This window comes from Gossypium raimondii, chromosome 6 (assembly GCF_025698545.1).
Source record: "Gossypium raimondii isolate GPD5lz chromosome 6, ASM2569854v1, whole genome shotgun sequence".
In the NCBI taxonomy this organism is placed as follows: domain Eukaryota; kingdom Viridiplantae; phylum Streptophyta; class Magnoliopsida; order Malvales; family Malvaceae; genus Gossypium; species Gossypium raimondii.
This window is the reverse complement of record NC_068570.1, coordinates 58,985,517-59,010,037: the sequence shown is the minus strand read 5'-3', so window position 1 is coordinate 59,010,037 and position 24,521 is coordinate 58,985,517. Positions and strand designations below refer to the sequence as shown.

The 24,521-nt window shown below is 31.9% G+C and overlaps 1 protein-coding gene and 2 pseudogenes across 1 annotated transcript; all 3 read right to left on the bottom strand.

Moving 5' to 3' along the window:
* Positions 1-1,922: 1,922 nt before the first annotated feature.
* Positions 1,923-9,060, bottom strand: LOC105773155 (transcription initiation factor TFIID subunit 12b). Its single transcript, XM_012594853.2, has 9 exons — positions 8,316-9,060; positions 6,922-7,128; positions 5,051-5,614; positions 4,874-4,948; positions 4,234-4,312; positions 3,740-3,801; positions 3,393-3,428; positions 3,062-3,304; positions 1,923-2,127 (listed from the first exon to the last, which is right to left on the bottom strand). Exons 1-8 carry the CDS (start codon positions 8,979-8,981, stop codon positions 3,122-3,124), a joined length of 1,872 nt encoding a protein of 623 aa, XP_012450307.1. The 5' UTR covers positions 8,982-9,060; the 3' UTR covers positions 1,923-2,127; positions 3,062-3,121.
* A 3,638-nt stretch (positions 9,061-12,698) lies between these two features.
* LOC105773332 (shikimate O-hydroxycinnamoyltransferase-like) lies at positions 12,699-15,172 on the bottom strand (annotated as a pseudogene).
* A 6,500-nt stretch (positions 15,173-21,672) lies between these two features.
* On the bottom strand, positions 21,673-23,950 carry LOC105773334 (shikimate O-hydroxycinnamoyltransferase-like; annotated as a pseudogene).
* Positions 23,951-24,521: the final 571 nt, after the last annotated feature.

The window sequence follows — 24,521 nt, the reverse complement described above, 5'->3', positions numbered from 1 at the left end:
AAAATGATAAAAATTTAATTTAATCCTTTAAAAATAATAAAATATAGGCTATTCAAATGGTAAAATTACAATTTTATTATCATAAAAATTACAATTTAATTTCGATCTCTACCCTTACTTAAGTTTGACTTTAAATTGATATCCGAATTAGACTTTCGTCACACATTTGAGTTAATTTTTGTAATTCCGTTAAAATTAGATGATGTCAACCAATTGCATATGAAAAATATATAGCATGAGTTGCAAAAACATGTGATGAAAACCAAATTCAAATACAAATTTGAACCAAAAATAAATACTAATTTAAACATTGACACCCAACTAAAATCCAAATAATATACTTACCCTTCAAAACTCAAGTCCAAATTGGTGCAAAATCCATATTTTTTTATTGTTTTGAAAAATAAAAATATTTATTCCATCTTAATAGGTTTTATAATTTAATCTGAATAAAAAATTTATTATTAAAATAATAATTTAAAATCAAGTTCAAAAGGACCGAGCCTACTACAAAACCCCTCTACTATATCCTAAATTATATTTTGGCCCCTCTACTAAAAAATATGCAAATTAACCCTTAAACGTTACATGAATGAGAAAAAGAGCCCCTCCATTAAAAATTGGTGTATAAATATAAAATATAATAACAAATTTAACCTCAACTTTTACACCTTTAATCAATTTGACTCTACTCTTTTATTGGAAGTAAATTAAAAATTTTCAAACAAATAGGGTTAAAAGGTCAAAAGACCTTAATAACAAATTTTAAAAATCCAATTAAACCCATTTAAAATTTAAAATTATTTAAAAATCATATAAAATATAAACAAAATTTATAAATAAATTTAAAATTAAATAACAATGCCAACCCCAAAAGGAATAGGAATAGAGATAAAATTCTTTTAAAAATTTTATAACCATTAGATCTTAATGTTTTGGTATTGTTACTTTTTAATAAAAATTTTAAATTATAAAATTCTTATAAATATTTCTATAAACTTTATTTAAAATTTTTAAAATTTAAAAAGGCTAAACTTTTTTTTAATTTGTTATCAAGACATTTTTATTTTTAGCTCTGTTAGTTTAATTTTTTTAATTTACTTCCAATGGAAGAGTAGGATCGAACAAAATATGTGTAAAATTAATGGTTAAATTTGTTATTATACCTTAAAAATATAAACACCAAATTTTAACAGGAAAACTCTTTTACTCACTCAAGTATCGTACAAGGACTAATATAATAATATATCCACTTTTTCAATAATGAGACTAAAATGCAATTCAAAATATAATACTAGCTTTTATAGAACTTTTACCGACCAAACCTACAAAACTGAGCAACTCAACAATCGTTTAATGAATACACACTACTCACAACATTTTTTTTTTGTAAACTCTGTATTTTGCATTTATTGAATAATTTAAAAGTGTTTATTTAAATTTAATTATAAAGAAATAAATATTAGTATAAATTTTTTTATATATTTTCCCAAAATCACAAGAAAAACTGATACCACCGAAATAAAGAAACTATATAACACAAAAATACGATATCCAATAAGAATGTACCACATGTCACATTCTTATTAGCTGGTTTCGTGTTTCAAAATAAAATAAGATGAGATTAGTAATTTAAATCTCACTTAACAGTATAATTTGAGGGCCACTTTTGCATTTAAGCCAGAAGAAAAATGTTTGGTCTATTAACCAGTAAGGTTAACATCAAACAATGATGAACAAACATTCAGTGAAAAGAAATTTAATATCACTGAAACAATGTGCTTTGACAGCCTAGTAGTTTATGCCTAAAATACAAATGAGGGATCAGGAAAAATATATATATATTTCTAAAAATAAAAATAAAATAAAAAAATAACGAAAAATATGACGTGGATCTCTATATGCGACCAAGGACAATAAGCTTAAACCGGGGAACAGACTCGCTTTTATAGACTCCATTCATAAAATACACTTACAATATAAATCATGAATAGGAAAATGATAAATTAAAAGGTCTAAAATGGTGTAAAATCATTTTTCAATAGTTCAATGTCTTATGATACTTACCAGGTAATTACAGCTTTTTGTCAATCCATTAGAGCTTAAACTTCAGTTACTATATAAAACCTGCAAAGGAGGCAATTGAATTAGAATGAAAGCTTATATTGGATGAATGCCAAAAGAACAAACAACAGCATTGAACGATGTATCGGGTTAATTTTCCAAGTTTTTCCATGTATTTAGAAGACCCTTATAGGTCATATCCCTGTATTTATGCGTCGGGCAAGGGAACTTCAAGAGTCACAGAAACATGGAAACTAGCAGCCGAACAAGATTTTAAGAAAAATGATTCGTATTTTAGATTAAAGTAACATATTATTAAACCAAAAAATGACTGAAACTAAATAAAGGGTCCATATAAGTAGTACCAAAGTTTTGGGAAAAATGAGTGGAAGAATGTACCAATGAGATTTAAGGAAAGAATGTTTGGGTATCAAATACAACTTAAATCATAAGAGAAAGTTAGCATGTAATCTCTACCTGGCTCATTAGACTAAAAGACAACTACTAATGCTTAATCCAGGTTGGAATGGTTTCTCTGTGAAGAAACAATTTATATTCCATCTTTGAAAATGGATAATGCATGTCGGATTTCTTTTTTTCCCTTGGATTATAATCCAATAATGCACAGAATGTCAAGCTATTTCGGATCCTATAAGATCAAGATACAGCATAGATAAGTAGATAATAAAGTTATGCTGTTCTGACTCTTTATTTTTCTTGAAATATCTCTGTCCAACATATTTCTGGACATTGGCATGGAGATATGACCCTCCAAAAACAAAGAAATAACCTTGGCGAAACTAAATATCCCCATATCGTACGCATAACTGCATGACTGTATCCTACCCTCACACCTAAGTCCAAGTACATAGTAATAAACTGCATGGTGATAAATGAAAGAGAGACATCCTACCCTCACACCTAAGTCCAAGTACATAGTAATAAACTGCATGGTGATAAATGAAAGAGAGACACAAAAGTGAATCATGTTGCTCACCTACAATGTAGCCATAAACAAGGAATCCGGGTGCAAATTATGAATGGCAACTTCTTTCCATCAATACCGTGTTATTTGCTGCAGCATTTGTGAACCAGCTGCTTGTGAAACCAACTGCTCGGAACTCGGTGAAGGTCTCATTAAATTGTTTGCACCAACTGGGTTGCCGAGTCCTTGTCTTATCATTTCTTTAGGATTATTTGCATTTATTTCGGGATGTGACGATTCCATCAGTGCCCGTATCTAATCAAGAAATTTGCATGAGTAAAAGTTTTATCGCTTAAGGAGAGTAAGAGAATAGTTAAACTTTAGTACTGAAAATTTCAGTCACCATCTCAAGACGCTTCTTGTGGAGGTCACTCGATAACTGCATGTTTTAGAAACATTATTCAAATTCATCAGTTGTAATCTTTCTTATTTAGCAAATAATCAAAGATTTCCATATCAAATAAAAGGTGCTTACGCTAATAACATCAGAAGAAATGCTAGAAAATTTGATAAAAATGTAAAATGGAAAGATAATAGAAAATATTTTGACTACCACACATATATGTCAAAACGAGTTCCTAAATAAGGAAACGAATCACCTTGAAAAATTTGAAATCAGATTCAGTAAAGTCAAGATTCTAAGAAATTTTATGCAGTGAGATCTCAAAAATGATAAACATAAATCCTTACCGGTCTTGTTTGGTTCCGCTCTTCGCTAGAAAATCCTGGAATAGTCAAACGCCAGTTTTTCTCTGTACATAATCCCACGTTAAACATCATTACAGCTTCATAGCTTCACTTAGAAATTACAGAAGAAACTCTGAAAGGTAGTCTTATTTAGGCACAACACAAAACTTTTTGCAATCTCGCACTATTTACAGTAAAGTACTACATCATTTAACATAAGATATAAAGTATAGGAAGGGCATAACAAGCAACTCTTGGAAGGCAAAAAAATTATGCATAAATTACAGTTTCAGAAATTCTATATGGGGCCATTATAGTTCCATGCCCAGAAGGTGGATCTTGAATCTGTGAAGAGTAAATTCAAGGATTCAAGAGCCACACAAGCCTGGAGCTTTGGTCTCGGCCCATGACACGAGTAACAGAATTTATCTAGTTCTGTTGTATCCTTAGTTAACATTTAACTCTTCCAAAGAAATGCAAGTTAGTAAATTGCATACCTAAATGTAGCAAGATATCCTTGGACTCTAATGTTGAAGATTTCCGATGCTTTGCCAAACTGCATGCAAATGTAGTCACCTGAAAACAAGTAAAATGATATAAGCCTTAAACCAAGAAAACCATTACTTAAATACCAATGAAAGTCTCCAGAAGCAGAAAGGAAACAGTTAAAAAATAAGAAGACTGAAAGAAAGATAATGAAGCTGTAGGTAGGGACTGTTTAATTGTGCAAGCTACGAGTAATGGCTAGCTAGCACTAATTTGAAGTTTTATTAGGTTAAAGCAATTAAAACACTCTTTTCCCTCTCTAAAATATAGTTATAAAAATCAAATAACTTTGAGGCCAAAATATTCAATTTCTCTTCAGGCTAAGCACAAAATATTGCAGAAAGAATGTCATAGTTTTTTAAAAATATTCTGCAATATTCAAGTTATATTTGACATGAAGAGTACCCTAATGCTAAACATATCTATATTTGTAACATCTCAGAGGTTAAGGTTATTTATATTATGATATGTGGTTAATTACCACTAGAAACTAAAAAGTACAAGCGGCACATGCACATATCTGTAATCCCAAACAGAGAAAGGCAATATCAACATGGTAAAGCCTTTACTCATAGCTTAGCAGAGCCTTACAGAGTCTATGAAATCATCAGCAATCTCCAGAAGTAGATCTTCAACTTCTGGTTCCAGCTTTCCTTGCGAATCAACCTGGACATAAGCAAAAAATGAATACCACAACAAAAGAAGGAAGCAAATTATTGGAAACTAATAGAAAAGAATGAAATACAAATAGTCAAAAGCTGGAAAAACCTGTGAAACTAGATCTTGTATCTTTCTTTTTCCGAGAAGTTGATTGGTCGCTTCAGTTCCTTGGCTTGAACTTCCCCCAGGTGTGGTTGTACCAGATGCAGTTGCATTGGGCTGTGATCCAGTTAAACTGAGAGTTTTCTGGCCTGCAGGTCCGGGCATCCTCGGAGATTGCTGTTGTTGCTGATGCAATGGTGATTGTTGTGGTTGTAATTGCTGTTGAGGTTGTTGTTGCAGCTGCTGCTGTAGTTGTTGCTGTGGCTGCTGCATTTGAGGATGTCCCATTTGTGATTGTTGTTGTACGAGCTGAGACAATTGTTGAGGATTCAAGCCCATAGAATTTTGCAACTGAGGAGAAGAAAAAGGCAGTTGCTGTTGCAAGAGAACTTGTGACTGCCTCTGAAGGCGGAAGGGAGTTGACCCTGGACCAGATATTGACGGTATTTGCTTCAACAACTGTTGCTGCAAGAGAGAGTTCTGCATCATACCCGGTTGTCCATTCTGAGCCAGCCCTGATAACTGGGGGTTTATAAATGCCTGAGATGATGTTCTTTGTAAGCTTTGAACCTGTAGTTACAGAGGGGATATCATATAATGAGATCGTGCACACAAAATAATTTCAAAACAAGCAACCAAACCACATGACAAAAATCTCTTATTATTGCCTACCCCCATAAAATTTTCATTAAAGGTGCAATGGCATAAGAAGACAGGTTGAGAAATAAAATTCAATTAAAGGGAAAACATAACATATTTGGTTTTACATTAACTCTATTAACGAACCTAAAAATCGCATGCCATGGGTAAGTCTTGCATCTCTTCTCACTATAGTGAAAGGAAATTAGGACATTTACAAATAAAACAATTTTGCAGGAATTCAATACAATAACAATGCACCAGAAGAAGTGTAATCATTCATAAACATGTCAACTCTTATCTAATAATGGAAAAGTTGTGAAAACATTTTACACAAGATTCTACTTCAGCCAATGTGCAATATGAAATAGTTTATTGAACAAAAGGAACAGTTACTTGTTGCAAAATCTGGCTACTAATTTCCAAGTCTTCACCAACAGACTAGATATTAAATGATCATGGAGTCAATGGTCATTTGATACATTAAAATAACATTTTACAATGCATATGACAAAATCCAGATAAATAGTGCTAACCGTAGACTTCCATAAATACAAAGAATATCTCACATGTAATTATTTTTTTAAAGGTGAGGGAGCATGTCTCACAGGAAATCCAATTAACCTTCAAGGTTATAACAGCTTGATCAAAAAGAACAGTATTGTTTGCATGAGAAGTTAAACATAATTATTAGTATATAGAGTACTGTGAAACTTAACAGTTTCCCTAAGCCAGTTTACCCAGAAAATTGTTATCACAGTGGTGTCAAAAGAGATTCATGATTTCTTTTTCACTGTGTAGGTATTAATCCTTTACATATTACAAAAAGAATGTGCAGCTTAAAGCTTCCGTTATAAGATTAAATAATTAAAACTTTTCTTCATCTAGTCTGAGTAGGCATAAGTCAAAGGATAGTAAACTAATGTTCGCCAAACATAAAGAGCAACATGAAGTAAACGAAGAAAAGCTGTACTCCTAGGAACTTAACATCAGCAGATTGAAATCTCAAAATTGCATCATAGCTTAAGGAGTCCAATAAAACATATAGTAACTTCTATATTAGTGCAAATTGAACTTCACTACCCATAGATAAACTGGACAAATCACACCTACAGATGAAAATGATTTCTCAAATTGAAGAACTAAGAGAAACTAGGAAAAAAACATTTAGTTCACAGGTCCATCATGAGGAAAGTGGTCAATACATCATTGAAAGAAGAGAAAAAAGAAGAAAATACCTGAGGAGATGTGAGTTGAGTTTGTTGCGATAACTGCTGCCTCATCTGTCCCTGATTCATCTGCTGTTGAGCATAAAGAGCTCCATTAGCCCTTAAATGTGAGCTCAAATTCATCATCCCCATTGCCTGCATCCCATGCAAAGATTGCCCGGTTGGATTTCCTGCATGAAACTGAGACCCTTGTACCAACCCAGCTTTCTGCCTCGGCTGCATAGAAAACCTCAGACGTTTTAAGAAAAGAAAATTTATATCTAAAATATGAAATGAGGAAGGAGTGGTATCTATCAAGCCCTATAAAGTAATCAGTTCTGCAATGAACAGGTTATTACTACCGTTAAGAAAACAATTACAATGAATTCAATATGAAACTAGGTCTATCTCAAGAAACCATTAATATCGTATAACTTAAGACAAAAACTAGAGCATGATTTAAATTGATTTGTAGCAAGAAAGGATATCAGAAAAAATTACACCGCTTAGTAACTCTAAAGTGCTTATGGGGTAGAAACAATGCAATTATTACTTTCAAAAAGCAAGGAATGCAATCAAAAGCACAAATTATATTTGACTTTAAGGCACACGCCAACAAAAACCATCAACTACGTAACGTTTAATCTTTTGGATAAAAAAAACATCAGCAATCATCAATAATTCCAACTTTAGCTAACAGCAAGATCTCCAGTACAAGTTTACTAGGTAACGGTTATCTTTTGGAATTAAAAGAAACATAGGCAATCATCAAATTAGCCAACTTTAGCTAACAGCAAGACCTCCAGTACAAATTTAACTTGCTTAAATCACTTACTAAAACATGCACATAACAATCTTCAAATCCCCCAACACTGCAGGAAGGTAAAAGGTTAAAAGGAAACAAAATAACACCTAAAAATTGCAGATTGCACACAGGTTGTGCAAAGAAAAACTTGCACACAAAATGTGTAAGATAATGTTTGGGAACTTGAATTTCAAAAGATGAATTTAGATTTCAAAAGTACTGAAGTTGTATAAACACATAAAAATATAACATTCATGATTGTTTTTCAAATTCATTGATTTGTCGGATGTCTATATAGTAAAGAAATTCAAATTCCTATAGATACCTGGAAAATTGAAATTCGTGTTTTTAATACCTTTCAAATATATAATCATATTGAATCTCAATTAATTCATATATAATGTATGCATAGCAAATAACATCCAAATCAAGATCTTCAAATTCATGTCCCCAAACATAATATAAAAGTTGCAATTACATGATCTTAAATTGCCTCCTCATTTCCAAACAGAAGGAATATGATGATTTCTAAAGCAACAACTAATCAAATACATTAAATCTATACTCCAAATTTCTAAACACTAAAATCAAACAAAAAAATAGGCATAGAGTTCCATACCGAAGCTAAAAGCTGAGACTGATAATTATACTGAGCAGCGGCGGCGGCAGCTGCACCACCGAGCATAGGCAAATGACCACTTTGCCCAATCAAAGCTGACCTTGATAAATTAGGATTGCCCATCTGTTGATTTTGTTGTTGGTTTGCTTGAATTGAAGCTGACCCACCAAAATTCATTTGCCCATACAACCCAGCTTGTTGTCTTAAAACGTTGCCATATTGAGACTGTTGCTGTTGTTGCTGCTGGCTTTGTTGTTGTTGTTGTTGTTGTTGGAGTTGATTAATGCGTGAAATAGACGGTGATCTTTGAAGGCTTTGCTGCATTTGAAAATTTGATAAACCCCCAACACCTTGTTGCGTTTGTTGTTGCAAGATTTGCTGTTGTTGTTGTTGTTGGGCGAGATTTGAAAGAGGCGGAGACGAAATTTGCGAGATTTGCTGCTGCTGCTGCAAATTTTGCAGTGAGGGATCAATTGAGGGATTTGTTGTTGGTGTCGTTGTCGGAGATGGGGCTGTTAGCGGCGTCGCCGTCTGCGTCGGGTTAATATTTGACGCCGCCGCCGATGGCGGTGGCGGTGTCGGAACCGATGATGAAGGGTCCATCAACAAGGGATTTGGCGACTGGAGATGCTTGGGGGATGATGTTGAAGAAGTAGTTTCAGCCATGGCTTTGTTGATGTTTCCTTTTGGGGAGCTCGAATTTTGTTAATCCATGGTGGAATTGAGAATTTTTTATTTAATTATTGAAGGTGAAAATCTGCACTGCAGAGGATTTTAAGAGAAATAAAAAAGAAGGCTTAAATTTCTCAAAAGTCCCTGTGTTCTATTACAAGTTAAAATTTAGTCATAGTACTTTAATTTTGAGCGATTGAATCCTTGTACCATTTTAATCTAAAGATATTGAATCTTTTGTTGAAATTTGCAATTATAAAAATATAAAATAACCTTTTAGCCTTCAACATTTATAATCTTTATCAATTTGGTCCTTACTAATTAAAAGTACATTAAAATTTATTAAAACAATTAAATGTTTTTATATTTTCAATAAAAATTCCTTCAAATTTTGCAATTTTAAAAATAAAATGCTTTGAAATTTAAAAAATTAAAATTTTCATTAAATTATTTAATGGATGTTCATCCAGATAAGTTTTGATGTACTTTAAATTCTAATAATTATTAGAAGTAGATCTCTACTTCATTTATACTCTTATGCCTATAAATAGAGACTTTATAAAATTATTTAATTTTAAGATTTATTGGAAATGTAAAAAAACTTCTATTTTTTTATAATTTCTGTATACCTTTAAAAAGTAAGTACCAATTTGATAAAATTGTAAATATTGAGGATTGAGAAAATTATTGATGGGTGATGAATTCACTAAAAAACTATTTTACACCTAAACAATAAATAAATAACAATATAGAGAGTAGAATCGATCCCATAGAAATTAAGATATCTAAAATTATAATTTCGATTTAACCAGATTGCATGTCAGGTAAGTATCGTGCCACAACATGTGGCGACTGTGTAGAAATAAAAAGGGAGAATTTAAATCTAATAAGAGTAAAATTAATAAAAATAATTGAAATCAAAATAACAATAAAAATAAATAGAAGCAAAATTAAATTGAATAAATTGATATGAACAAATTCTAGCTTCAGGCTCAATTTTTACTCTGGTTTTGAACTAATCATTGATAGCAAGTCTTCTCCTTCAACCGACAAGTCGATTTTAGTGATCGAGGATATCTTAGACCGCCAACCATTCCATGTGTAAATTAATTACGGGAACACCCAACAACTAACATTCACTGAACGTACAACCACAAAATGCGCGTCAACGATTTAGCTTTCCAGTAGCATTGTGAACTAGAAGGGCCTAAATTAAACTAGAAACTCCAACTACGTAGGTCGTTTATATTCAATTGCTATTTTCCTTAACGAATCCAACTAACTACTTCATCGGACACACCAATGTATTCTTCAATATACCGAATATTAGTTCTTCCAACTGTACGCTTATCAAAAACGAATCAATAAATCCTTTTTTAATTTATGTCAATATAATTTTATGAAACATCGATATCTATCTCCTAAATAAATACCGAAATCAAAATTTATAAGTGCAGATTCGAATCTCACCGTACTCGAAAATCAAATAAAAAATCTGCCTAAAGCTCCACCAAATTACTTCAAATTAAAGAAGAAAAAAGAAAATAAAAACAAATGGAAATTTTATGCGCAAAGTCGCTCCCCTAAAATAAAATTACTTCATAAAAACGAAGCAACAATGGTTTTTGGTTTATGCGCAAAGTGCCTCCCCACCTTTTTAATGGTCTAATTTATATATAAAACAAAATAAATAAACCTAAAATAAAAATAAATGCTAGAGGGATGCGTGTGCACTTGACTTGATTATAGACTCGGTTTAGGCTGGATTGATACAAAATTTTTATCTATTTTTTGAGTCTAGTCCAGTCCAAATTATAATTGCTAAACTTAGCCCAATCCGACATGTTTGTATTAATTTTTTAAAATTATTTTTTACATAAAATAAACTTTTACACTAAAAACAGTAAAATAAATATTTCCTAACAAATTAAAAATACATTAAAAAATTTATTATATTTAAATAATATTAAGATAGTTACAACTTAGCAAGCAAATACCTTTAAAATAATAAGAAAATTAACAATAAAATAAAACTTATACAATATTCAAATAACAAAAACAAAATAGTAGTAATATAATATCGAAATTGTAGCAAAACAACTAATTTAGGCCAAGTCTGAGTGAAAAAAAAAAACTCACCCAAGGCTCTGCCCATTGAGAAAACAAGCCCTTTTTTTTTTCAAATTTATTTTTTCGAGTCTATATTTTTATTCAAACCCTCTTACTTTTTAAACGGACCTTCAGGCCTGGATGGATAACCTGCCTATAATCAGATCTAGTGTGCACTAATGCGCCTCCTTTTCCTTCACGCCCCAATTCAAGTTCTCATGTTAAATCTTTTATGCAATTCAAGTATCCTCACATTTCTCGACACATTGCATAACAATTGTACCAAAATAGAAATTGATCAATTAAGTCTTAAATTAGATAAAGTACATGTCCAAAATTAATTAAATAAAATAATAAAAATATGTCAATTAAGTGCATTATGAACTATTCTATATTTTTATAATTGCAAAATTAGACGAATGATTAAGATTTTTAAATAAAATAATATAAGGCCTCGATGTCTCAAAATTAAAGTATATAGACTAAAATCATGTTAGACAAAGTATCAAAATAAACTAAAATTTAATATTTTGAGAATGAGAAATGATTGTATGAAATAGAGACGACACGTCATTATGTATCACTTACAATTATTTAATGTTATTTTAGCATTTTTATGTCATTGATACATAATTTTAATAATTTTTTTAACTTAGACCCTAAACTCTGGACTCTAGACTTTAGATCTTGAATCCTAAATCTTGGACTCCAAACCATGGACCCTGAGCCTAGGGTTCAGGATGCAAGATCCAAGGTTCTGGGTTAAGGGCTTTAGAGTTTAGAGTTCATGGTCCAATGTCTAAGGTTTAAGTTATAAAAATTACCCAAATTATGTGTTAATGACATGAAAAAAAGATACCGAAATGACATTAAATAATTGATAAAAAATATAAGATGATGTGGCGTCTCTGTTTCATACAATCCTTATTCATTTTTTGTGTTAAAAATGTTATGAATCATATATTTATGTCTACTTGTACGATGTGTTTGTTTTCTTCTTGCTCAATTTGTATTAATATAGCACTAATTTCTCCGTCCTTCATTGTTTACCTCTGAAACAGTAAAAAGAACATAGCAAATGATGCTGTTTGGAATGGACAATTTTTTTGGGTTCATTTGTTACAAGTTGCTAATTTTCTTCTCAATGCTTTAGCTTGTCAATGTATCAACCACAGAAGGTTAAAGTTAAAATTATGAATACCCAGGCCCTCTACTCATTCCGTATTATAGCTCCTGCTCCTTCTCTGCTTGGATTATTGTTAGAGTTGTGTGATCTGAATCATGTTTGATCCGATCAGAAAAGTTCGAGGTGTAACTCACTTGTTAAAGAAATAAAATAAAAATACAAAATTGGGGGATATGTGAGGGCGATCTTCTATTAGATGTTGATTATGAAAAAGGTTGTTTAATCGTTAAAATGTGTAGTAAAAAAAACCTCTTGCATTATTGTTTTTCAACATTAGTGAATTTCTTCTCCTCTACCTGTGGTTTTTTTCCCGATAAGAATTTTTCACGTAAAATCTGTGTATTTTTATTTTTCTTTGTTATTGCTATGTGATCAATCTTATTACTATTACCAACGTATAGTATAATAATTACCAATAAAAAAAACCCGTCAGCCAGGGCAGCTTAGATGTTAAATTTCAAATGAACAAGATTCAAACAAAGTTCTAGTTAAAGAAACATAAGTAGAAGATTTATAGGTTTATACATATATTGATAGAGAGAACAAACAACTAATATCGAGCTTTGATCTTGTCAAATGACTTCAAGCCTTCGTATAGATGTTTCTCAAAGAGTTTCATATGAGCAGTCTGCAGGCATGCTACCAGTGACAAGCTCCCATCATCGGTTGGACTTGGTAGTATGTATATTTTTCCTTCATGGACAACGTTTGCTGGACCCATGTATATTGGTCGACCCCATCCAAAATCTATATCATATATAGACAGTCGTGTCCATTTGTTGATACTTAGGTTTGGGCACTAGTAAGTGTCTGGTTTTCTCTTGGCAACTGTTATATCTGGCAGTGTTTCTAGGTAGTCAAGAGTTGATCTTAGATACTCATTATTAATCCTTTTCAATGTTCCATGAACTTGTTCTAGGGTATTTACAAACAGTTCTGATTGGAGATTTCCAGATAGAGTAATTAATGAACCCGCAAACGTTGCATTGCCCACGTACGTTGATGGGAGGGGAGGATTTAGTCTGGGACGTCCATTAATTGGCATGTCTAACTTGGTTGGTTGGTCATATGAGAGGCCCCGAGCTTTAGTTGCACAGCGCCATATGTATGCAGCTAGAATGGTGTTGGTGCTGTAATTGGTTTTGTTTCCATGTTCCCATGACTTGGCTTTTAGGGTATTAAGTTGATTTTGTGTGATCTTGAAAACAGATACAGTTGAGGGTTTATGGTTATTAGGGCCAAGTGACGTAGAGGTGTTTAAGGAAGGAGGTGGGTCACATTCGAGATGATGAAATCTAGGGATTGGTGGCACTCTTGCTCGGAGAAGGGTTCGGTCAATAAGTGGTGGCATGCTAATTTGGGGCAAGCCTCTTGCCATTTCAGACCAACTACTGATGAAATGAAAGGCCGTTGTGCCATCAGTCAAAGTATGATGAGTTGCTATTCCAAGACAGACTCCACCGCATTTAAGAGTAGTTACCTAGCAAAATATACACACAACAATTGACCTTTTTGAAACAAAAATATTAAAGTTTTTTATTTTCAAAATTGACCAAAAAAATTGGTTAATTATAAAAATGACTCAAGTGTAAAATCTTGTACGAGAATGACCCATTTTCTACCTTAAAATTTGGTGCCACCATTCCCATTGAAGGCACCACCCTATGTTTTTTTTAAAAAATATTTATTTTGAATGTTGTTGGACTCATTGGTGGCATCGATAAAGGATCAATACTTTGTGGATGGTATCATTTAGCTTCACGAGAAAGTGCTAAAAGTTCCATGGTGGTGGCCTAGCAGTAAAGAAGATAAAACCGAAACCCTTTTCTCTTCAATGAACCTCTTGCCCGACTCATTTGTAATAACCTTGTTCGCTTTGACTAATCTTGTTCTTAGCTTTTCTTCAGTGAGGATTATTACAGTTTTCCATTTAAAATGCAGTCAAATTCGACGAACGAAAATGATTATTACAAATGAGTCAAACCAAAGGTTCATTGAAAAGAAAGGGTTTTGGTTTCATCTTCCTCGCTACTAAGCCACCACCATGGACCTCCGTAATTAGCACTTTCTTGTGAAGATGAATGGAAAGTATCGATACTTTGTTGATGGTAATACTTTTTACAAAAATATCGGTACCGCTAATTAGTCTAGCGGTACCAATTTTTACCGTAGAAAACGGGTCATCCTCGTATAAGATCTTATACCTGGGTATTTTCATAATTAATCGATTCTTTTTAAGTCAAGTTTTGAAAGAAAAAAAAAAAAAGGCCATATATCAACTTCTTAGCTGATAGCTTAGTTTTTCTTGTGCTTTAACTTCAGTATCAGGCTGTTTGAGTTTTCTCAGAGCTTATCCTTGGTCTCCTACTGCAAGTAACACTTATCATCTATAATAAGATAATAGTTCTTCTTTCACTTACCTGAGCCATAATAAGCGGATAAGAACTGATATCTCCAGAGTAATCAGCCGTGGGAACCAGTTTCCTCAGTTTTGAGCAGGGAGTAAAACCGTCGAGATCATCCATGGCCGATGTAGTTTCAGCTTCTATCCACAGAACACCCTCTGCGTTGCATAATATCTCGAGCCTACCATTTTCATCACGTCCCAACCTCCCAGCCATAGGATAGAATTGCACAAGAGTCTTGCTTAAAGCCTCCTGTAGCACTTGAGGCTTGAAGAAGTCAGAGGAGCCATTAGGTTTGTAGAAAAACAGTAAAGGGACATGGTCTGTTGGCATCACCAAGTCCAGATTTGAAATCCATTGCCTTTCTTTAGGAGTATCTTGAGCAGGGCGTATCATGCTCCATCTCTTTACACTAACATCCATTGATGTTTTGGTAAGAGGCAAAGCTGTTGATGAAAAACTGACAGAAGGGAAAGTCAGAAAGTGTCCGTCTATCTTAAGCAAGGGCGAGGTTCTCTTCTCGGGTTTTTTTTACAAAAGTAACCCAAATTTTGTGAATAATTACGAAAATGACTCTATTTCTGCTGTTTGTTGGTGCGGCCGGGTCATCCGCCAATAACTACATTATGGGTAAACTATAAATCAGTCATTTTTATTTGCTTCAGATTATATTTTATTCACCTAAGTTTAAAATATTATGTCTTAGTCACTTATATTATCGTTTTATTACGAATTGGTCACTTTATCATTAAACTCTCTTACCTCCCTAATGACGGTCCTACGTGGCAGTTCAAATTAAATTTATTTAATTAAAAACCTTTTTTTGTCCCAACAATTGGACATCGTAGTTGCCAGTTGGCATTTAAAATCAATTTGTACTGTCACGTAGGACTACCGTTAGAGAAGTAACGAAGTTTGACGGTGGAGTGACCACTTAATAACAAAATAATAATGTAAGTGACTAAAATGTAATATTTTAAATATAAATAACTAAAATATAATATGAGGTAAATAAAAGTGACTATTGCTGTAATTTACCCAGAAAATAATAACTTTTTAGTGCACCATGTCGGCACCAAATTTGATGCTTTTCAATTTTTTATTTATTTGCGTGTTAAGTATATCTATTTTTAAAATTATATTTAAATAGCCCTTAAAAATATAAGAATAACAAAAATAAATTCTTTTTATTTTTTAGAAACAATAAAGTTAAAAGTCTTATTTAAATTACCCAAATATATCCTTCAAAAAATTATCTCAATTTATATAAATTTAAATATGCTAGGGAATGAACTGAAAATGTTTAAAATAATACAATTATTGGTCGATGATGAGACCGGTCTTTGCTGATGTAATGCAGCGATCGATCGACAACTCGTAAAAATCAATCATTTACGTACGTAATTTTTAAGTTGATTATTTTCGTAATTAATCAAAAAAATTGAGTTAATTAAAAATAACCTATCTTGTCTATTGGGAGGTAGCGGATGGGCAAAATCTGTTTGCTAATGTTTGTGTTTTTGTGTTCGAAGACAAGGTAATAATGAGAAATTATTTTATGGACATTTTCCACCCGACCATCCATAGTTTCTACCAATTAAAACAAGACACGTCATCTTTGATTTGGAAGTTTAGTCTGAATGTACATATGATGTGGAAAAAAAGATGATGTGGCATCTTCTAATTGGACGGGATCATGGAAGATATGGTGAAAAATGTCCATAAAATAATTTATCAGGTAATTATTATTTCTTTTATTGCTAAAAAAAAGCTTATCTTCTCTGTTGGGAGGTAGTGGATGGGTGATATTTTTACATATTTAAATGTAAAAATAGGTTAAATCCTGCTATTAGTACTTATGCAATGGGAAAGTTGTAAATTTAGTCTATGTACTTTAATTTAATCATTTTAGTCCGTATATTTTTCTAATTTTGAAATTCCAATCTTGATCTAAACGATAACCATTAAATTCATTAAGTTTTATTATTTTCAAAATCTTATCGTCAAAAATATTATCATATATGTAATATTATGTCACTTATTAAAATTTAAAAATTCAAAAATATAAGGATTATGAATGATCAAATTAAAGAACGTGGAATAACTTTATCTTGTGTAAAAGATTAACGACATAAATTAACAAACATATTTAATTACTACTTGTAATAGCCGAATTTGGGCCTAGTCGAAATAGTGGTTTCGGGACCACAAATGTAATATTTTGAAAATTTCTACAGTAAGATATTATTCTTGGTAAAGTAAAATAAGGAAATAAAGTAAAAAAAAAAAAAGGGAAATTTTGAGATATGTCAACATTGAGAAGTATATTATGACATATTAATGCAAGGAAGGATTAAATCGCAAAAGTGAGAAAAGTATTGTTGCCCAAGAGTAAATACTCAAAATTTGAGGGGTTAAAGTGTAAATATGAAAAAGTTGAAGGACCAAAGATGTAAATATTTTAAGGGTGGAATGATCTAGAAACTAAGGAAAATGGATGAATTAGGACCAAATTGAATAAAATAAGAATTATGAGGGACTAAATCGTAATTTTACCAAATTAAGTGTGACTCAATGATGGAATTTTAAAAGATTATGAAGGGAAAAATGGCCAATTAGAAGAGAGAGAAATCTAGAAGGCAATGATGATGTTGGTGATATTTTAGATTAATTAATTAAATAAATATTAGTTTATTAATATTTTAATATATTTTTTAAATGATATTTTATTAATTTATTATTATTCTATTTAGTATATATATAAAAGGAAACATGAGGAATTATCATCTTCTTCCCCATGCAACCAACGTATGAAGAGGAAAGAAAGAAAGAAACTTTCTTTTCTTTATAATTTAGTCCTTTTACCAAAAATTTACCATTTTCACTTAGAAATCAAAAGAATTTCCATATCCATCAAGAGAGAAAGATAACAAGGAGACTATGGGGAGCTAGAATATCAAGTTAGATTCAAGAAATAGAAGCTGGAGGAGAGAGAATATCAAGTTAAAGATTGAAATCAATTAAGCAAGGTAAGAACATCAAGATTTCAATATATTTTTTAGTTTGATATTATTGAAAAGGTATGAAATTGATGTTAATGTAGAGTTTTATTATATAAGATTTTATGTTCTTGGTATGTTAGTGAAGAGAGAAATAGTGTAGAGAAAGAAAATAAGAGTGTTATAAACTTAATAATCGATATTTTGCACTAAAACAGTTTGGACAGCAGCAGTAGGTTAACTTTGAAAAATCACCAAAAATTGTGGGAATTTAATTAGAAGATAAATAAAATATGAAATTAAAGCTTATTGAGCCTAGTTTCTCATAGAAGAAATGGTGTAAGCAATATAATTGTAAATCATGCGATATAATAAATTTTGTGAGACAATGTCAGAATGATTTCGGGTTCCCCTGTTCTGACTTTGGAAAATCATCAAAAATTGAAGAAAAATAATTATGAGTTATAATTTATATGATTAGAATCCTTAATGAATATATTTTCAAATTAAATAAACTAAAACATCATCCAAATTCTGTACAATTAGATAATTCATTTTTAGTGTAGAGTGGTCAGAACTGTCAGACAGCAAAATAGGGGAAACTTTAAAGAATAAACTGTACTATTTGGCTGAACCAAAAATTCTGAAAATTTTATGGGAAGAAGATATGTGAGTCTAGTTTCAGGAAAAATTAACGGATCTTAATTTGGATTTCTGTAGCTCAAGATATAAATGATTTAGCGACTATGACTCAAATGGACAGCTTTGAATAAATTTACAAGAAAATAGTGAAATTATAGATAATGTTACTTATAAGCATGTTTGTAAATTAAGGATGTGGAATGGAGAGGAGGAGGAGGAAAATAAATTTATGAATATTATGCTAGCATGGATTTGCATTTAAAATGGTTAATTTGCATGATTTGGGCTCGAGGACTAAATTGAATAAAAGTAAAACTTTAGGGGTAATTTTGGAAAAATGTAAAAAATGACCAAATTGCATGAAATGAGTTGTTTTATTAAATGAAAAATTAATTTAGATCAATATCGGGTAGAAAATTGAGAAAATGGAAAATTATCAAAATGCCCTTGTATCTTGGTATTTCTGCAAATTAGCCTGGTAAGTTCATATGATTGAAATTTAATGATTAAATGTTAATTTCATGAATTATATAATGTATGATGAAATATATATTTATTGATGAAATGAGAATAAAATAAAAATGCGAAAACTGAATAAATGATCAAATTGAGCGGAACGCCGGGTTTGAGTACTTCTGATTAAGTGACAAAGTGATAAGTGATAGCCTAGCTACAATTATCTGATCAAGTGACAAAGTGATAAGTGGTAGCTTTAACTACACTTATCTGATCAAGTGACAAAATGATAAGTGGTAGCTTTAACTACACTTATCTGATCAGGAACAAGTGATAAATGGTGACAAAGTGATAAGTGGTAGCTTTCGCTACGCTTATCTAATCAAGTGACAAAGTGATAAGTGGTAGCCTAGCTACACTTATTTGATCAGGAACAAGTGATAAGTGGTGACAAAGTGAAAAGTGGTAGCTTTAGCTACACTTATCTGATCAAGTGACAAAGTGATAAGTGGTAGCCTAGCTACACTTATCTGATCAGGGACAAGTGATAACTGATCATAAGTAAGACCACAGTTATACTATGGCAAAGTGGAAGTGAAGTACTCAATTTTCTGTAACCATTCCCTAATTTGATTAAGGATGGTAAGTGACAAATGGGCCCAAAAGAATTAAAGCAAATGGATAAGTGGTAGTGTATTTATACCAGGATGATGTTGTTATTTAAGCTAAAGTGATATCTTCATTGCAAAATTGAGAATTTCATAAATGTGTTAATGAATGGTATAACCGATAAACGTTGAGTTAAATGGTAAATACGTATTAGTGTTAAACTTAGTGACATTGAATTGTACATGAATTAAATGGAAATTGCTGGTGATATGATCTAAATTGTGAGCATGAGAAATTACGAATTGAATGAAATGGAAATGAAGCATTGAATTGTATGAGTATGTATCGGGTCTCGTAGACTCTATTTATTAAGATTATAATATTTTGAGGATATATTGTGAAGAGTTATAAAAGCATGTTAATAATTTTGAAAGTTTTAATTTAGATGAAATTTTATAACTCGGTTAAATATGTTTACAAGTGTATGTGTTCTGGTATTGCCTCGTACCCTATTCCGGTGTTGGATACGGGTAAGGGGTGTTACACTACTCTTTGTGGAGGATTAAAATTTTAAATGCTAAAAAATATAAGGACTGAAATTGACTATTTTTTTAATATAGAGATTAAATTTTCAAACTACTTATAATACAGGGACTAATAACTGAATTTGGCAAATAAAAAAATTGAAGACAAGCTATCTATACCGTACACGTCATTAAAAGATGATAAAGAGTTGACACGCGTGGACAGTAATTGGTAGACTAAATCAGGTGTAAAAAAAACAAGTGGCTTTGACATAACAAAGCAAAGTGTTTAGAATTAGATTCTAATTCCGATTTGATTGATTTGATTAATTTAATTAAATAAATTATTACAAAATTGAAAATTGAAAAACAGTGGTCTGATTGGTCGATTTAACCAATTTGTGAGATAATTAATCCCCTTATTTCAAACTGATACATTAATTAATTTTCGATTTGATCTAATCCAGTTTCGAAAGCACTTATCACGTCGTGGAGATTTTTATATTAGATGTCAAATTGCATTTTGTCCCATTTATTTAAAAAATTGACAAATCAGTATCTCTATATAGATCAAAAAGTAAAATGGTACTTTCTATTAAAAATTTCATACATTTATACTATTAAAACTTTTTTACTAGTGTTTGGGAGTACCAAAAACTTCAATTGGGGCAAGAGGAAGTGCATAAACTACACCATTAGTCATTAAATTATGGGAAAGTTTTTGGTTTGGTCACTAAATACGAAAATTTTCATTTAAATCACTAGGCTGTTAAGTTGTTTTTTAAGTTCCACTAACGAGCTCCATGTAAGGATTCAACAATAGATACGATGGATCGGTACCCATTAATGTGTAGAAAAACATACCTTAGATCTAAATTGATTTGATGGTCAATGTTGGAAATCAAAGCAAAAAATGTTTGAATTTTAGTTTGCAGATTTGTGACGTCCAAAGTTGTTACATAAAAATAGAAAATGAACTGTAGAAGTGAAGGAAAAAGAGAGCTTTCAATTGATGCATGCACTGCAAACAGAGAGTCATATAACATCAATTTTAACAATCCAATGACTTAAAAGAAAACTTTTGAATAGTTCAATAACCAAATTATAATTTTTTAATTAAGTGACCAAAACGAAAATTTACCCATAAATTTGGTATTTTCAGGTTCTTATTTCACTTTAGGTAAATCATATATCATCAGTGAGTTTGATCCAAACTTAATTTAATTTAAAATTTTGAATATATTTCAATTATTTGGTATTTGATTTAATATGGTTATGGACAAATAATTTGAGGTGTTGCCAGAGTTGTTTGATCTCGTTTGATCCAGTCAGAAAACTTCAAGGTGCAACTTATTTGTTAAAAAAATAAAATAGAATTGCAAATTTGGGGGATATGTGGGGGCGATCTTCTATTAGACGTTGATTATAAAAATGTTATTTAACCGTTTAAACGTGTAGTCAAAAAAACCTCTTGCATTGTTGTTTTCAAACATTAGTGAATTTCTCCTCTGTTCATGATTTTTTTTCCTAATAAGACTTTTTCACGTAAAATCTGTGTATTCTAATTTTTCTTTATTATTTTTTTGTGATCAATACTACTACTATTATTGAAGTATAGTATAATAATTACCAAAAGACCTATCCGCCAGGCCAGATGGTAAATTTCAAATAAACAGGATCCAAACAAAAAGTCTTAGTTACAGAAACAGAAGTAAAAGATTTATAGGTTTATACATATATTGATAGAGAGAACAAACAACTAATATCGAGCTTTGATCTTGTCAAATGACTTCAAGCCTTCGTATAGATGTTTCCCAAAGAGTTTCATATGAGCAGTTTGCAGGCATGCTACCAGTGACAAGCTCCCATCATCGGTTGGACTTGGTAGTATGTATATTTTTCCTTCATGGACAACATTTGCTGGACCCATGTATATTGGTCGACCCCATCCAAAATCTATATCATATATAGACAGTCGTGTCCATTTGTTGATATTTAGGTTTGGGCACTGGTAAGTGTCCAGTTTTCTCTTGGCAACTGTTATATCTGGCAGTGTTTCTAGGTAGTCAAGAGCTGATCTTAGATACTCATTATTCATCCTTTTCAATGTTTCATGAACTCGTTCTAGGGTATTTACAAACGGTTCTAATTGGAGATTTCTAGATAGAGTAATTAATGAACCCGCAAACGTTGCATTGCCCACGTACGTTGATGAGAGGGGAGGATGTAGTCTGGGACGTCCATTAATTGGCATGTCTAACTTGGTTTTTTGGTCATATGAGAGGCCCCGAGCTTTAGTTGCACAGCGTCATATGTATGCAGCTAGAATGGTGTAGGTGCTGCAATTGGTTTTGTTTCCATGTTCCCATGACTTGGCTTTTAGGGTATTAAGTTGATTTTGTATGATCTTGAAAACAGATACAGTTGAGGGTTTATGGTTATTAGGGCCTAGTGACGTAGAGGTGTTTAAGAAAGGAGGTGGGTTACATTCGAGATGATGAAATATAGGGATTGGTGGCACTCTTGCTCGGAGAAGGGTTCGGTCAATAAGTGGTGGCATACTAATTTGGGGCAAGCCTCTTGCCATTTCAGACCAACTACTGATGAAATGAAAGGCCGTTGTGCCATCAGTCAAAGTATGATGAGTTGCTATTCCAAGACAGACTCCACCGTATTTAAGAGTAGTTACCTAGCAAAATAAACACACAACAATTGACCTTTTTGAAACAAAAGTATTAAAGTTTTTTATTTTCAAAATTGACCAAAAAAATTGGTTAATTATAAAAATGACTCAAGTGTAAAATCTTGTACGTGAATGACCCATTTTCTACCTTAAAATTTGGTGCCACCATTCCCATTGAAGGCACCACCCCATGTTTTTTTAAAAAAAAATATTTATTTTGAATGTTGTTGGACTCATTGGTGGCATCGGTAAAGGATCAATACTTTGTTGATGGTATCATTTAGCTTCACGAGAAAGTGCTAAAAGTTCCATGGTGGTGGCTTAGCAGTGAAGAAGAGAAAACCGAAACCCTTTTCTCTTCAATGAACCTTTTGCCCGACTCATTTGTAATAATCTTGTTCGCTTTGACTAATCTTGTTCTTAGCTTTTCTTCAGTGAGGATTATTATAGTTTTCCATTTAAAATGCAGTCAAATTCGACGAACGAAAATGATTATTACAAATGAGTCAAACCAAAGGTTCATTGAAGAGAAAAGGGTTTTGGTTTCATCTTCTTCACTACTAAGCCACCACTATGAACCTCCGTAATTAGCACTTTCTTGTGAAGATGAATAGAAAGTATTGATACTTTGTTGATGGTAATACTTTTTACAAAAATATCGGTACCGCTAATTAGTCTCGCGGTACCAATTTTTACCGTAGAAAATGGGTCATTCTCGTATAAGATTTTATACCTGGGTATTTTCATAATTAATCGATTCTTTTTAACTCAATTTTTGAAAAAAAGGCCATATATCAACTTCTTAGCTGATAGCTTAGTTTTTCTTGTGCTTTAACTTGATGTCGTTTTTTGAGTTTTCTCGGATCTTATCCTTGGTCTCCTATCGCAAGTAACAGTTATCATCTATAATAAGATAATAGTCCTTCATTCACTTACGAGCCATAATAAGCGGATAAGAACCGATATCTCCAAAGTAATCACCTTGGGAACCGGTTTACGTCGATTTTGAGCGGGAGTAAAATCGTCGAGATCATCCATAGCCGATGTAGTTTCAGCTTCTATCCACAGAACACCCTCTGCGTTGCATAATATCTCGAGCCTACCATTTTCATCACGTCCCAACCTCCCAGCCATAGGATAGAATTGCACAAGAGTCTTGCTTAAAGCCTCCTGTAGCACTTGAGGCTTGGAGTAGTCAGATGAGCCATTAGGTTTGTAGAAAAACAGTAAAGGGACATGGTCTGTTGGCATCACCAAGTCCAGATTTGAAATCCATTGCCTTTCTTTAGGAGTATCTTGAGCAGGGCGTATCATGCTCCATCTCTTTACACTAACATCCATTGATGTTCTGGTAAGAGGCTGATTAAATGCTAAAGTTACATATTTTATGTAATTAAATGGGTTAATTTATGAGAATGCACCACGAATTTTGCCATATTTATTGAATTTTGTGCAGGAATGCAATTTGGGGCTAAATAGAAGAAAAATGAAACAATTGGGCTAGATTGAAGAAAGAAGCAAAGAATGAGGGCCAAAGCAGAATTTTTCCAAGAACAATTATCTGAAATTGTTGACTTAGTGGGAGATTATTTTGGGATATTTTTTATATTATAGAATATTTTCCTTGATTTTCTATACTAGTTGGCTCCTAATTTAGTAAAGCTACTAGTATAAATAGAGGCTACATTGTTTTTCAATTCATCAATTCATGAATCAAGCTTTCTATTAAGTCTTTCATTAAGTGTTTTTCTTTCTTCAAGTATTTTTCATCTAGTTCTTTTATCAAGTTTTTAATTACCAAGTTTTTTATCAAGTTTTGCAGTAAGTTCTTTTTAAAGTTTTTCATCAAATCTTTTTATAAAATTTTCCATCAAGTTTTTAATCATTTCGTTTTTAAATTAAGCTTTTATCTCTTGCAATT